The sequence below is a fragment of the Eptesicus fuscus genome, chromosome 10 (assembly GCF_027574615.1).
Source record: "Eptesicus fuscus isolate TK198812 chromosome 10, DD_ASM_mEF_20220401, whole genome shotgun sequence".
NCBI lineage: Eukaryota > Metazoa > Chordata > Mammalia > Chiroptera > Vespertilionidae > Eptesicus > Eptesicus fuscus.
In genome coordinates, this window is record NC_072482.1 from 55410538 (window position 1) to 55427337 (window position 16800).

The window sequence follows — 16800 nt, forward strand, 5'->3', positions numbered from 1 at the left end:
TGGCATAATATTATCTATAAACTAGAGGCCCGGTGTGCAAAATTTGTGCACTCGGGAGGGGGCTCCCTCAGCCTGGCCTGCACCCTCTCGCAGTCTACGAGCCCTCGGAGGATGTCCGACTGATGGCTTAGGGCTGCGGCTTAGGTCAGTCGGACATCCTTAGTGCTGCCACGGAGGCGGGAAAGGCTCCCACCACCACCGCTGCACTCACCAGCCATGAGCCCAGCTTCTGGCTGAGCATCACTCCCCCTGTGGAAGTGCACTGACCAGCAGGGGGCAGCTTCTGCGTTGAGTGTCTGCGCACTGGTGGTCGGTGCACATCATAGCAACCGGTCATTCCGTCATTCAGTCAAGTTGCATATTAGCCTTTATTATATAAGATGATAGCTTCTAATGGTTACAAAGTAATTTATAAATTAAAAGGCAATGAATGTGGTGCCCATATTTACTGTTTTTCCCCAAGTTTTTTAAACATATTTATAAACATCTTCCTCTTATTACCCACCATTCCTCTTTTTGGGCCATGTGCAGGGAAATTTTTCTGTATACCTTTTCTCATTCCATTTCTTTTACCTGAACAACTCTTATTTCTCTCCATTTATATAATGTGTTCTCATTCTACAATCCATTTTTCTGATGGCCTTTCCTCTGGGATGACTTATCTAACTATCTTGTAACATTTTTTCTTTCCTTTTGCTGGCACCTAATGGTCCTCTTATCTATACAATTTATTCCTTAGGCACTTACATGAAGACTTGTATTACTAATTTACACTTTTATATTTTCAACTAGATTAAAAGACACTTAGGAGAAATGATTCTGTCCTAAAGAAGGGTATATTTTTAATGTTAGGTAATTAATAGACATTTGTTGATTTTATTGATTACAGAGGACAGTGGCTGAAAGTTAAACTCACCATTCATTATGTAAAAAAGAACTTTCAGCAGATACATGCTGCTAACTGCTACTAATCATTGGTGGATAATCCTCATTGCACAAGGACTTTTTCGTATGAGTGTTTTACGTGCATATTCAGGAATGTTGAAGAGCTTGCCGTACCTGATCCATTCTCAGGTGTGATGAGGGTAGGAAGCCAATTCGTATTTAGCTCTTGATTCTAATTCATATATCTATCAGCTGATTTGGAAAAATTATATAAGTAGAGTTAGAGGATGGGTACTCCTTTATAAGATCCCAAAGCCTCCAAAAGCAAATTGTTGTGCTAAATTATTTGAAACAGAATCCTAATGATTGAAACACTTTGTAATCATTTGACAAATTATGTCTTTCTCCTTTTGGTTTGCTTTTTCTCTCTCCCAAACAGGCATTCAAATTTATCCAATGTCTATATAGTTAAAAAACATACCTAAAGGGAGAATACTGAGGGGGAAATTCTCAACTTCATTTCCTACCTCAAAATTGGTTTTAGGTAGATGCTTAAAAGTAATCTTAGGAAAGAGAATGCCATTCTAGACAGGATATGAATTGAAGTCCTGATCATCAACAATGATTATATCTAGATAGTTTTTCAGAATTTTATAGCAAAAAGGTTCTTATGATATTATCTCTCCCTATTTTTCTTGCTTCACACTCTCTTTCCCTTAAATCATACAGCTATTTATTCTTTTCAACATCCACATGAATAATTCTCTCTCTCTAAAATATTTCCATTTACTTCTTTGTTTAACTCAGTAGTTCTCATGCCTTAATGCATATATGACTGGCTACTAATTTCTGCTCCCAGTGTAAAATGAAAATGAGGATCACTTTTGTAGAAATTGTTAAGAATTTTAGAAGGGCGCCAGCAGAGTAGTAAACCTAGCACAGGAACCTTCAGAGTGTTGGGCTCTGTACATCTGCATGGGCCACACACCCATAAAGCTGGCCCAACTGCACATTCTACTTACCTAGAAAGTTCTTTAAAAGTAAGGATGCCTGGGTAGCACCCTAGGTGAATTAGATCATAATCTCTGGAAGTGGCCGTCAGGCATCAGTATTATAATTTTAATTGAAAATATTTAATTTTTTTAATGTAAAACTGGGACTGAGAACTGAAATCAAATGCTGTTTCCTTGTGACCTCACATTGTACTTATTCATTTATTTTCCATCTCTCTCATTAAACTGTGATGCTCAAAAATAAGTACCATGTCCTATTAGTCTTCTCCTCTTCATGACATAATGCCTGGGATATTTATGGACATCTATAACTGGTTATTGAGTGAATGAATTAATATATAGATATTAATAGGACCTGTTTATTCATTTTATAGAGAATAATCAAGGAGAAAATAAAAGCAGACATTAGATGATAAGTTTAAGGTGAAAAGAGGAAGCACATTTTTTTTGTTAATATCTATATATATAAAGAGCCAGCGTCCATAACGATCGCAGGCTCGACCTAACACCAGAAGGCAGTGCTGGGTTGCCGTGGCGACCCAGCACTTACTGTCAAGGGGGCTGCGGATCAGGCCCAGATAGAGGCCTGCAGAGAGAGAGAGGCAGGATCTGATCCCCAGCCTCCATTGCAGCTGTTGATCAGCCATTGCCTCTCTCTTTCTCTCCAGGCTTCGCCAGCAGCCACACCTCTGTTTCTCTCCTGGCCTCCTCAGGGCTGCTGATCAGCCCCGCCTTTTTGATCAGGCCCAGAGATAGGCTCAGATATGCTGACTGGCATAGAAACCGACCAATCAGAACCAAATCTGGGTGAAGTGTGAGGAGCCAGTGGCTGCCTAGGAGGCGGAGCTTTTGACACTGACTGGCATAGAAACTGACCAATCAGAACCTAATCTGGGTGAACTGCGAAGGCAGAACCTAAGGTGGGAGCTGAGGAGGGGTTTTAATGGCAACAGCTGTTTGGTGTAAGGTGTAAGAAAGTGGTTCAATTTTTTCATAACCGGTTTGGTAGTATAGTGCATATGACTGGCTATCAGTCCAGATATAGGGATTATGTGTTTTTGTCTGCCAAGAGCATCTCCTCCTGCTGAAAAAGAACCCCCCCCCCCTATTTAAGCAATCCTATCCTATATAATCTATCTATACTACTAAAAGGGTAATATGCTAATTATACTGGGTCAACCAGCAATCTTCCGGATGTCCATCTTTCTTCCAGACAAAGCCATGGTGGTGGGGACTGAGGCAGAGGCATTTAGGGGCGATCAGGCCAGCAGGGGAGGGCAGTTGGGGGTCACCAGGCCAGCAGGGCAGGGCACTTGGGGGCGAGATCAGGACAGCAGGGGACGGCAGTTAGGGGCGATGAGGCAGGAAGAAGCAGTTAGGGGCAATCAGGCCAGCTGGGGAGGGCAGTTAGGATTGACATCAGGCCAGCAGGGGAGGGCTCTTGGGGGCAAGATCAGGCCAGCAGGGGAGGGCAGTTGGGGGCAACCAGGCTGGCAGGGGAGGGCAGTTTGGGACAATCAGGCAAGAAGGCAGAGGCAGTTAGGGGCTATCAGGCAGGCAGGCAGGTCAGTGGTTAGAAGCCAGCAGTCCCAGATTGCAAGAGGGATGTCTGACTGCCGGTGGTCAGACATCTCCCAAGGGGTCCCCGATTGGAGAGGGTGCAGGCTGGGCTGAGGGACCCTCCCCATGCACGAATTTTGTGCACCGGTCCCCTAGCATGTATGTGTGTGTGTGTGTGTGTGTGTGTGTGTGTGTGTGTGTGTGTATATATATATATATATATAAATAAAATTGATTCTAGATATGAAAGGAGAAGGAGAGAGAGAGACAGAAACATCAATGATGAGAGAAACATTGATTGGCTTCCTCCTGCAGGTCCCCTAATGGGGATTGAGCCCGCAACCCAAGCATATGCCCTTAATTGGAATCAAACCTGGGGCCCTTCAGTCTGCAGGCCAATGCTCTATCTACTGAGCCAAACCAGCTAGGACAAAAGTGCATTCTTAAAAGAGAATGAAATAAAGTAAAATAAGAAATTTGAGAAATTATATCTAAATATTAATTTTTTCATTAAATACAATAGCAACCATAATTTTGTGCTTAGAGAGACAATTATTTTATTTATGCTATTACTCATTAAACATTCAGTGTTGATAAAAAAACAACAACACAAGAATAAGGAATAGATATGGGAAAATTTTTAAATAAAAATAAGGAAAAATAATCACTCCCTAGATTCATCTATCACACATTTTGGGAGGATAAATTTGTGGTTATAGTACTTCTAGATATATTGCACAGCTTGTGAATAGGACCAGAGTTGGGAAGGAATGGCTATTTTTACCAGTGGTTTGTCAGATCAAAGTAGTAGAATAAATGCAAGTACCCACAAGCACTAGTAAAGTACAATTCTATTACACACACACACATATATATTCTATTACATATGTACATATATATATCTTGTAATTATTTTTAAATATTTTATTGATTTTTAGAGAGAGGAGAAGGGAGTTGTGGGAGAGATACATTAATGTGAGAACATAACATCAATTGGCGGCCTCCTCACACCCTCTACCACCAGGAATGGAGCCTGAAACCTGGGCATGTGTCCTGACCGGGAATCAAACTGGCAATCTTTTGGTACAAGGGACAATGCCTAACCAGCTAAGCCACACCAGCCAGGGCTTGTATTTATTTTTCTCTAAATAATATATCATAGCAATTTGAGGACACACTAGATATTTCATTTATTTATTCTTCACAGGGATTGGTGAACTAAGGTCAAAGGGCTGGCCACTTTTTGTCCATTTGGTTGTTTCATTTTGTTCTTTATTGAGGTAAAACGTACATAATATAAAATATAGCATTCTCACCATTTAAAGTATACAATTCAGTGGCTTTGAGTATGTTCACAGTGTTTTAATCCTCACCTGAAGATACTTTCCCATTGATTTTTTAGAGAGAGTGGAAGAGAGAGAGAGAGAGAAACTTTGATGTGAAACAGATACATTGATTGGTTGCTTCCTGCACACGCACTGACCAGGGCCTGGGCCGGGGAGGAGCCTGCAACCAAGGTATATGCCCTGGACCGGAATTGAACCTGGGACCCTTAGGTCCACAGGCTGGTGCTCTATCCACTGAGCAGAACTGGCTGGGGCAATATGTTCACAGTGTTGAATGGTCATCACCATTGTCTTGTTCCAGACCATTTTTATCATCTAGAAACTTTGTATCCAGTAAGTATTCACTTCCTATTCCTCCCGAGGACTAGCTGCTGGCAACCACTAGTTTGGTTTCTGTTTCCATGGTTTACTTATTCTACATTTTCAAATAAATACAGTAAGTGACGTAACTAGGATTCGCTTTAACATTTCTGCAAAAAGACAGTGGGGTTTTGATGATTGCACTGAATTTTATGATTGCTTTGGGTATTATTTCTATTTTAACATGATTAAGTTTTCCATTTTCCTTTTTAAAAAATTAAATTTATTAGGGTGACATTGGTTAATAGGATCATATAGGTTTCAAGTGTACATTTCTATGATACATAATCTATGTATCACATTGTGTGTCCACCATCCAAAGTCAATCCATCTTCAATCACCATATATTTGGCCTCTTTTACACCCTGCCCCACTCCATACCCTCCCCTCTGGTAACCACGGTACTGTTTTCTGTGTCTATGAGTTTCACTTTTATATCCCACATATGAGTGAAGTCATAGGGCTCTTAGATTTTTCTGACTGACTTATTTTGCTTACCATAATTTTCTCAAGGTGCATCCATGTTGTCACAAATGGCAGTATTTCTTCTCATGACTGAGTGGTATTCCATTGTATATATGCACCACATCTCCTTTATCCAATCCTCTATCGAAGGACACTTTGGTTGTCTTCATGTCTTGGACACCATGGATAATGTGCAGTGAACAGAGGTGTGCATATATCTTTGCAAATAAGTGTTTTAGAGTTTATCTGGTAAATAGGCATCTATGTAGGCTTCCCTTAAATAGAGATTCCCTTTAATATACTAGAATTTTTCATAGCCCTTATTCTATTAAGTATCTCTTTCCCCAGCCTCTTCTGTTCCAGGCATTTTGGTTCATGTAGTTTTGCCTCTTGCTCAGGAGGTAGTGGCTAATGTATTTGTCTAAAAATGCTCATTACAACACCACCTATAAAGCAGCTTCAGTTCCCACGAAGCTCCATGTGGGCGAAACAAAGTGAAGCCCTTAAGCCGGTCCTCCAGGGAACCGTCACACAGTCAAAATACAGAACTGCCTTTTGTGAGAATAAGCCCAGTACTGTTCCCTATGGTACTCAGAGCCTGCCCCAGGAATACTGGCTGCCCTCTTCAAGGGGGCTACAGAATAGGGAAGAGGAGGGTAGTAGTAACAGGGTAAATTGGTATGCACCAGAGGTCTTCTAGCAAATTCCTGCAGGTTTTCTCTTCACAAAGCATTTCCCTAGTTGTAAGCTGTTTCTTTGTCTTGTTTTTAAATTAGATTCCAGAGTTCCTAAAAAATTGATTTTTTAAAATTCTAACATTTTTTGCCAGTTTTTCCGTTGCTTCTGTGGCTTCTTTTGTTCTACAATGGCAGAGTTGAGTAGTTGCAACTGTGTTGTCCAAGGAGCCAAAATATTTACTATTTAATTTTTAAGAGAGATTTTGCTGACCTCTATTCTAGAAATCAGTACATAGGATCTACACAAAAAGTATTTGTTTATGCGTACATTGGTAGAAATGGATGGAAGAACAAAAATAATTATATTTATATTTTAGAGGGAGGTTATCAAATGTAAATATCTACATGCATCTTATTAGACAGCATATAAAAACTTAAAATTGTACTCTCTTAAAAGACCCTGATAATTTACCGATCATTTTTGGAGTTGTCATTTTTTACTTAGAGTTCACTATTCCATACAGGATTAGTGATGGCCAGTTAAAATCAAAACATGCCAATTGAAAATATGTATTAATATTTGGAAAACATCCTATTGTTATCATAAGCTATTTTTTTTTTTTGTTCTAGGTTATATGATTTATGCTCTTCATCTATCCAAGAGTGTTGCCTAGTAGATTAGAGGGATAGGTCATTATCAGATAGTTATAGGGAGTCGATAACTTATTTGTTAACGAAATATCCATCTTCTGAACATCGCTGTCAGTGGTAACATCCTTAATCTCCCTTTCAAAAGCATGATTCTCTACTTTGTGTTCTCTTGAGCATCTTAGGACAAGATATTCAGGTATGTTGTTTTTTAAAACATTTTCTCATGTTAACACATACGTTTTATAGTTTTAAAGAGCTGACTCAACTTCCAGAAGAGGCAACCTCAGCGGCAGCATTGCCCTTGCCCTTCATGTTGCTCATTTGTTAGCCTTCTACTTCTAATCAGCTTCTCAGCACCTACCTTGATCTTCGCACTCATTGAAAACCAAGTTGCTCTGTTATTAGTCAGTGCTTTCAGGGTGAGGACAGTGATGAGATGTAATGAGTATGCCCTCAAGGCTTAGAACATAGAAAAAAAAAATAAACCATTCTTGGGAAAATATAAACTGCTCATTTTTAAGTTTTAAAGTCCGTAACTTTTCGCTTGGCCCATAGGGATGCTATTTGAAAAAAGGTGGTGTTTTGTTGCTGTTTTGTTTTGTTTTATTTTGTTTTTTGGTCAACCTTATCTTCATTACAGAAAAATTAAGAGTCATAACAATATAAATGCATAAAATATAAATCCTTTAATACTGTTCTTAATTGAGAATAATGTTATCCATAAGCGATTTGGGTTTCAGCTGGTTGCCACAAACTAATTTTTAATTTTTCTGGTAATAGAGTAAATTCAGAACCAGACTGGGGCCAACTGAATATCCACAGAGGAACAGAATGCTCTAAAATAAGACGCACAGTTGTGTTTCTTAGAAATGTGCTCTAAAGTAATACTTTGTTCTAATGATTAGCCAAGCAGAGTAGCCGTGCAAGTAATATAGAATTATATGAAATAGATAAGTGTCTTAAGTTCATCACTACATGGGAGCTCCAGTAGGGCAGAATTCTTAGGTGTTTTTTTCTTTTGTTTTTCATTGTTGTATATCTGGAGCCTAAAAGAGTGCTGGCACATATTAGTTCAGTTCATGTTTGAAGAAATAAATTAGTTAGTTTAGCTTTATTATTGCAATAGAAAGATATATTTTATAGATGATAATATAAAATTAATTTGCATTTTATGGCCTTGTCTTTTGAATATCATGGGTAAGACAATATCGTTCAAGGGTTAACATCTGAAGAAGATAATTTAGCTCTCTGTAGATAAGGACTGAGGTATATATGAGTTATACACTTAGAATCATGAAATTTCATTATATATAAATAAAACATTTTGTTCCCCAGAACCTTAAAACATACTTTACTTTTTCAGAACTTTATTTTAGGTTTATTCTGTGCCAACTCCCATCCAATGCTGATAAAAATATATGAGTTGTTGGGTTCCTTAAAACTGGAGTTGATAGTGGAAATGCTGACAAATCCTTATTACAGATGCCAGTAGAATGAAGTGCCTTTACCTCTAGCAAATGCTGATGTGGAGATTTAAGACTCTATGAGAAATCAGTGAAGTTGCCCAGGAGAGTTTTATCATATTATTCATTGAACTCAATATGTGGTACAGTAATTGCTTCTGGTACCATTTTTCTTTTCTTACATGAGTATATTATTTATTCTTGTGCTGTGCGAAGCAGAGAAAGAGAGTTTAAAAGAGAGTCATAACTCTATGTAAACTATCTTGTGACACAGTGTAACTGGAGATAGGAATCACAGCTGGAAAACTGTGTCTTACTTACCAGAATTAAATATGGGGAAATGGTATTTGACATTGTAGAGATCCATAAATACTAAAAAGATGCACTCAGACCACATAATTTTTTCTAGTAATACGAAAGCCTGTCTAAGGAGACTTTTTAATCTCATAGGGGTCAACAAATTTATTTGCCTCTGACAGAAGTTTTCTTATTAGGTTATAGGTGAAGAAAATCAAGTTAATAGGTCAAATGGTTACTACTACATGCTAGATTAATGTCATTTAAATAGCATAATAATTCTTGAAATTTTTGTTCTGCTTTTGTACCTTGTGCACATATACCTCCCATGCACATGCCTCCTGGACTCTTAAGTGTTCACTAGCTTTTATCATATTTTTCTTCAGTGTTCAAGTAAATTCGTGTGAAAAATACACCATAAATATTTTGGAACAAAAAAGTAAAATAGAGACAATGGTGATTGAACAGTGAAAATAGGAAAATAGGAGCATTTTTTTAGACATATATTACTGAGTCTGATGGGTTTAAAATATGCTATTTTCCTAAATTCTGTACTGTTATGTTAAAAACATGTGTTCTTATTTGGAAAGGAGATAATTTGTTAATTTGTGATGTAGAAAATGAATTTTTGGATTATATAGTTACTCATTTTCTACATTGTTGTTTTGATTGGATTGTTTAATGAGTAAGTGTATTATCATTTTGCATGCAGCATAGACCAGAATTTAATCCCAGTTGATTGAAAAAAAATAAAGCCATACAGTACATATTAAGTTATCCAATGATCTATGTGCAATTATGCATTCACATGCTGTGGGGAAATGATCACTAGGAACCATTTAATGCGGTCTAGTAGTCTGACTCCCTAAATTGTGTGCTAACTGTTGTTAGGCAAAATACTTTGCACCCCTGTCCTCAGTTATTTCACGTATAAAATAGAAACAATAACGTTACTGACCATTACAGGGTTGTAATTAGGAATAAATAAATTAATCTAAGAAAAGCACATAGAACAGGGCCTGACTCAAAGTAAGTGCTTGGAAAATATTAGATGGTGCTATTAGTGCAGGGATCTTGATAAATGACTAGTGCTTGTGACTTTTAAATCAATACATATTAATATAATTTATTTCATATGTATTTAATATATGTAAATAAATTAATTTATATATGTAATTAATTTAATATATATACATACATTCATTTATAAGTCAGAAACTGAATGAAAACCAAAGTATGAAGTTGACAGAATTAATCTATTGAATCAATATGCTTCTTTTAATTCCCAGCCCTAAATTCTCGGGCTAGCCTCTCTTCTGCAGGGGAATATGGTGTATACTTCTCAAATCTCTAACCCTCTGCTCATGGGTTAGTGACCTGAGGATTTATTATTACTATAATAGGACCGCGTAGGGAAACAGACCTCTGGTAATTTTTCTCTTCAAGTTCAAGTTCCCTTGTCCCCTGCCTTCTCCCCCCCTCCACCCCCCCCGCCCCCGTTGACCACAGCAACCCATTTCCATTTAATTCACTATACAGTCATTTTGTTTGTAAGCCTGCTAGGTGCGTGGTGATGACTGGTACTATTAATGAAAATTTAAGCAACTATCTTGCCACGTACATTTTGCAATTCTAGTTCAGAAGATACACATATAAATCATCTCTCACTACTCAATATGGTAATATTATGGTAAAAGAATTTAAAAGTTATGTGGGAAAACCAGAAAAAGAGACACCTGAATATGCTCTACACATGAAAGCTGTTTAGCTTTAGTATTTCCTCTTGTCAGTGTAACAAGGGTATCTAAATTGTGATCAATGGGATCATGTTATCTCATTTAAAGAGTAGAGCAGAAATGGATATAATAACTCCAAGGTTGGAAAAATCCTACATCTATCACATTCTTAGTACTCTGTGTACCTCTGGGGAATGAAGTTTACATGTGATCATGTACATAAAAATTAGAGAGAATACTAACTGTTTTCTTACCTAATGGTAAAACCAATTATCTAGCTTTGAATTTAGCTGCAGATTAATTTCTGATTTAAAGTTATTTAACCTAAATGCATTTAAAAATTCAGCATGTATGGATTTCCATAAATGGTCTGATAGTATAGAAAGCAACATAAAATAGTGGGAAAAGTGTGTACCCTGGAATTTAAATAATCTGAGTTAAAAAATATCATCTTTTCCTCTTCTTAGATCCTCTTTATCTCTTGGTAACCATATAAAGTGGGAAATTCTTTTAACCTCTCTTGAAAATGACCATTGTAAAAGAGTCCTGATCATCACATATGGCTGTCTGTGTCTATGGGGAGTTCTTTTGTTGTTTTCTTAATCCCTTCATCAATGGCTGTTGTTCTCTTCCTGGAACTGTCCAGTGTCATATTGGTCTCAGGGCTTTTTACTTGCTGTATCTTGACCTAAAATCCCCTTCTTTCAGATTTTCAAGTGGCCAAACTCCTTCTCTTAAGTTCTACTGCATCTCTCCTCTCCTCAGAAAAGGATTCCACACATATTACTCAATTGTGCGTTGTCTTGTCTTATTTTGCCAAATATCTTGCAGTAGTTCTGTATCCTATTGTCCTATTTTACATTTTTATACCATTTATTGATGACAAAGTTACATGTTCTACTTGTTTAGGCATTTAGTATTTGTTTTCTTCTCCATATCATGAACTTGAGGACTTGGATTTCTCTTTTATAGAGAAGGGCTGCCTCATAGTAGGTGGTTCATAAAATGTTGTATGAATGTATACGTTCTTAGTAAATGTTAGTTTTATAATATACTAGAGGCCTGGTGCATGAAAATCCATGCACTGGATGGGGGGTTCCCTCAGCCCGGCCTGCCCCCTCTCACAGTCTGGGAGCCCTCAGGGGCGGGAGGCGACCTGACGATCAGAGGAAGGCCATGCCCCATCACACCTATGCTGCTGCCACTGCTGGCAGCACAAGCCTCGGCCGGCCCTGGTTACCTGTGCTTCAGGTCGGCCCTGGGCGGCTGGGCAGCTGCCATCCAAGGCTTACCTGCATCTCAGGCCAGCCCTGGGTGGCTGGGGGGCTGAGGGGACTGGGGGACCCCAGAGGCCGGCGCATGGAGTAGCTGGGCCTGCCTGGGGGCAGGCCCGGCCTTGCTGCGTTCCTGCCGCCCCAGTGGGGCAGAGGGGACTGGGTGCCACCATCTTGTGGCTGTGGCGCCGCCACCTTTGAGGGCTTGGTAGTCAATTAGCATATTCCCTCCTTATTGGCTGTGGGTGCTGCCATCTTTGAGGGCGGGGCAGTCAGTTAGCATATTCCCTCCTTATTGGCTATGGGTGCTGCCATCTTTGCGACAGTGTGAGGGTCAATTAGCATATTCCCTCTTTATTACATAGGATTCTAAAAGAAACTATTATTTTTCTCCTATAATTAAATATAATAGTTGTAATTTTCCTGGTTGTTAGAAAAAAAGTGATAATATATATAAAAGTACTACTATAGTTCTTAGCACATTGTAAGTAATTAGGCAATAACTTTTTAAAAAATTATTTTATCAATAGATCCCACTGAAATAACATACCAAATATTGATTAAATGGTATAAATTAAGTGTGGGTATTGTAATGATGGTGAAATTATATTTAAATATACTATATATTATACCTATACATATATCTATAGGTATTATGCAGTATATAACATGTCATATTATTTATTATATATGATATAAGCTATATGCTAAAAATATAATATCATATATTTATTATGTAGTCAAGGTAAAATTATTATATTTAAATATTCTTTTGTGAAGCACGAATGTTCCTGATAATCTACTTTATTAGTATTTCAAACTATATTAATTACAACTAGAAAAAAAATAAAATTGACTTGTGTCATAAATTAATGTGAATTTTTCTATCTTCTAAGGAGCGCTATAATTCTAATAGTTTCATGATTAGCTGATACCTGTTATCTTCATGTTCACTGTTTCCAGGAAGAACCCTATGTCCTGTTTAAGAAGTCTGACAAACCGCTCTATGGGAATGATAGATTTGAAGGCTATTGCATTGACCTTCTCAGAGAGTTATCTACAATCCTTGGCTTTACATATGAAATTAGACTTGTAGAGGATGGGAAATATGGAGCCCAGGATGATGCCAATGGACAATGGAATGGAATGGTCCGTGAACTAATTGATCACGTAAGTCCCTTTTATCATTATTTATTACCTTTGGTAGATTGCTAAGAGATTTTACTTTTTTTATGATAAGTGGTTAAAAATGTCAAAGAGCAATAATATATTTCAAATATATATTTCCTGCAACAATTTTACTCAAAGTATATGTTATTTGTGCAATTAAATATAAAGAATCAAAGAGAGATGTATAGTTCTATTACAGAGAGATAGTTGTCTTAAATTAACTAGTATGTGGTGATTTTGATATCTTGAAAGTATTTGCTCTTCATTTATAAAATGGAATGAGGTTTTCCAACACTATTTTTTTTTCCTTTATAATGCTAACTTTCTATTTAACAAAGAGAATGGGTGATACAAATCTAAATTTCACTATAAAATTTTCCTATACTAGGATAGGATACTTATATTTTAGAGATAAGAGAAAATTATACCCAAAGAACCTAAAATAAGATACTATGTAAAAATAAATCAAGGATATTAAGCATGCCTGGTTGGTCACTCAGTGATTGAGTGATGACGACCTATGGACCAGGAGGTCATGGATCAATTCCCCATCAAGGCACATGACCAAGTTGCTGGCTCTATCCCCAGTAGGGGGAATGCAAGAGGCAACCAATCAATGATTCTTTCTCATCATTGATGTTTCCCTCTCCCTTTCTCTCTGAAATAAATAAAAATATATTTTTAAAAAAAGGAATATTAAACATATTTAGACAGGAGGCTAGACATTTTATTTTATGTTTTTGATGAAATAAACCAAGGATTTCTTCTTGGCCAAAAAAGCATTATTTCATTATTTCTTAGTTGGCAGTGTTAATTAACTCACAAATTTGAAATAAACTCTTATCTTTTAAATATTATAACATTGTGTTTACTTTGGGTTTGTAATACTTAAGTTTATTTTGATATTTTCCATAATATTAAGGCAAAAAAATATTGGTAAGAATTCTACAAAATAATAAAAATATTTTTCCTATAAAAATATTGTGAACTGTATCCTAAATTATAATTTTTACTTATGGAAGTAGCAAATATAGGCAATTTTCAAAGCATTTTGAAAATACTTCATTAATTTCAAATTTTATTATCAAGAAGAAGGATGCTCTGCACATGAAAGCTGTATAAGGGAGAGAATCATATATTACTAATTATGATTGATATCTATAAGTTTTCTAATGCAGTATCTGACATATATTAGATAATAATAAAGACATAACTAATAAGCCCCAAACTTTGGGTCTTCTTACTTATTCTATACTTCTCCTATAGTGTTTATGAGTATTCTTGTTGAGGACTAAAAACTAAAATATTTATAAACTATTACAATGAGAAAAGGGGTAGGGATTATAGTTGCTATTGATACTCATTTTGAATTGAAGCCTAGTCAGTGAAATAATGTTAAGTTTTAATGTAAAGTTTATTCATTGGAACTTTTGGTGTTCTGTGTCTTGTGAATGGTAACTTTATATTAGAATTAATTAAAAATATGGAGGAATTACAAGAAAATTAAATACACTGTTAGACTAGCAATAGGTAAAATAATGGGAAAAATTATGTTTGGGATATCAACAAAGCTGGGCACCATTATTTTTAAATAGTATTTAATATGATTTTAATCAAATAAATAGTTATAGGAAAAATCAAAATACTTTTGGACTGCCTTATACTTATTCTGTGGTTTAATATTGTGTCAAATGTGAGCTCTCTCCTTGTCACCTATTTAACATTCACTTCTGGGGTTCTGTGTTGGGCCCCTACTCCATAAGGCCATTCCTAACCTTTTCACTCCTTTAAACAGTCCGATTTTTTGAACCCTTGTAGAACTACTACTTCTGGTGCTTACTCACAGACACTTCTTGTTACTTGAAACTTTTTGTCCTTTTATCTTTCACACAGAATGAGCCCCAGCTGGAGGCAGCTGAAGCCACTGATCTGCTGGGGCTTCTCTGACCTCATGTGGTAATACTGATAAAATGTGGGAGGGAATACTGCATACTCATACTCCACAGACCAACACTTACATCTTAGTTGTACAAATTTAGGAATTTGGGTGTCATCTATATCTATCTATCTATCTATCTATCTATCTATCTATCTATCTATCTATCTATCTATCTATCTATCTATTTATCTATCTTCATCCATCCATCCATCCATCCATCCATCCATCCATCCATCTATCATCTATCTATTCATCTATTTGGTACATATCCTTTAGAATGTTATTGATTCTGTCTTAAGATCAGTTTTATTATATGTACAATGGGAATGATGTTACTCCACAGAATGGCAGTTTGAGCTAAATGCTAATATCTGGGAGTATAACAGCACTGCAGACCTTTTTAATTTAGTCAAACACATCATTGGGACAGCAGAGATGGGGGATAGATGCAGGAGACACAACGAAGGGAAGAAGGACAATAACATGAAGAAAGAATAATTTAAATGCCGATCTCACAACTTACTGTGTGAAAAGCTCTTGGCATAGATGGATACTCTTGTGTATACTAATACAGATTAAACATACACACACACACACACACACACACACACACACCACCAAAACCTAACTGCAAGTCAAAAAAATTACTGCGTCCCTAACCTGGTATGCAATTATAGATACTAAACTCACTTCTACTATTGGGTTATTTAAGGATTGTACGCATCATATTTGAGAAGCCGGCTCTCAATTAGAGTGAATGTATTGTACAGGTCTTAGTGTGTTGCTTAGCAAATGGAAAACACTCAAGACCAGTAATTGTTGTTGTTGTTGTTATTACTACTATTATTACTACTGCTGTTACTATATACAAAGGGTACCAAATGCTTTCTTTAATGTTGCTTTATCTTGGCTATTAAACATTATTGAGTTAGTTTACCAGATTACTGTTGAAGCATAATTATTATAGACTGACAGCTGTCAGAGGGGAAGGGGGTTGGGGGACTGAATGAAAGAAGGTGAAGGGATTAGGTAAAAAAAAATAAAAATAAAAAAACACACACATACACACACACACACACACACACACACACACACACACACACAAAGACACAGGGAACAGTGTGGTGACAGCCAGAAGGAAAGAGAGGGTGGTGGGTAGATGGAGGAGGAGACACAGGAGGGGAGAATGGGGATGGAAAGAGACTTTGCTTGGGGTGATGGGCGCAAAATATACTGTACAGATGATGTTTTATTGAGTTGTACACTTAAAACCTGTATGGTTTTGCAAACCAAAAATTTCAATAAACATAAAAAATAAAATAAAACTAATAATTGTCTATATGTGTGATATAATGTTATCAGCAAAAGAGCAATTTTTTATAAGTACAGTGAAAACGAGCAATTTTTAAAACCACATTCAGTCTCTTTACCTTGTTAGAATTGAGTGGATTAGATTATGAGAAGTGTTTGCTTTTTTAAGTAACATTTAAGCTTAGCTCTTTTAGAAGTGACAAAGAAGTTTACAGTTCCTTTGTGCTTAAAGAGTCTTGTGTTTTAATATTATTACCATTAGTGGTTGCTAAGAGAATGTATTAGTCAATAAAAGCTTTTTTCCCCTTCTTTTCAATGAGGCTTCTTTTTATAACTTTAAGTGCTGCTGAAATTTTAAAAGCAAACAAACAAAACCTTGATCATTTTACAGTTAAAAGAAACTACAAAAACAAAATTCTGTTTTAGTTTATAAAACAACTATGGCAAAGTAGGAAGTCTGTTGAGATCTACACTTATTTTACATTATTTTTAATAGGACTCCTGATGCTATGGTTTTCCAGCTGCGTGAATGCTTCCCAGCATGTTTCCTTAGCATTGCAATTGGTATTTAACACTATCGAGCCTTTTATGATTCATAAATGAGCCTTAGAAGACCTCACTATGCTTTGCTTGTGCCTCCTGATTGCACTTTT

The 16800-nt window shown here is 36.6% G+C and overlaps 1 protein-coding gene across 2 annotated transcripts in view; it reads left to right on the forward strand.

The window, feature by feature from the left end:
- The window catches only part of GRIK2 (glutamate ionotropic receptor kainate type subunit 2), a 571111-nt gene that overhangs the window by 399237 nt on the left and 155074 nt on the right, over positions 1-16800 (forward strand). For both annotated transcript variants that reach the window (XM_054722387.1, XM_054722388.1), the window contains exon 10: positions 12691-12897. In XM_054722387.1, the coding sequence (XP_054578362.1) occupies positions 12691-12897 (207 nt within the window). The remainder of the gene's footprint in view (positions 1-12690; positions 12898-16800) is intronic.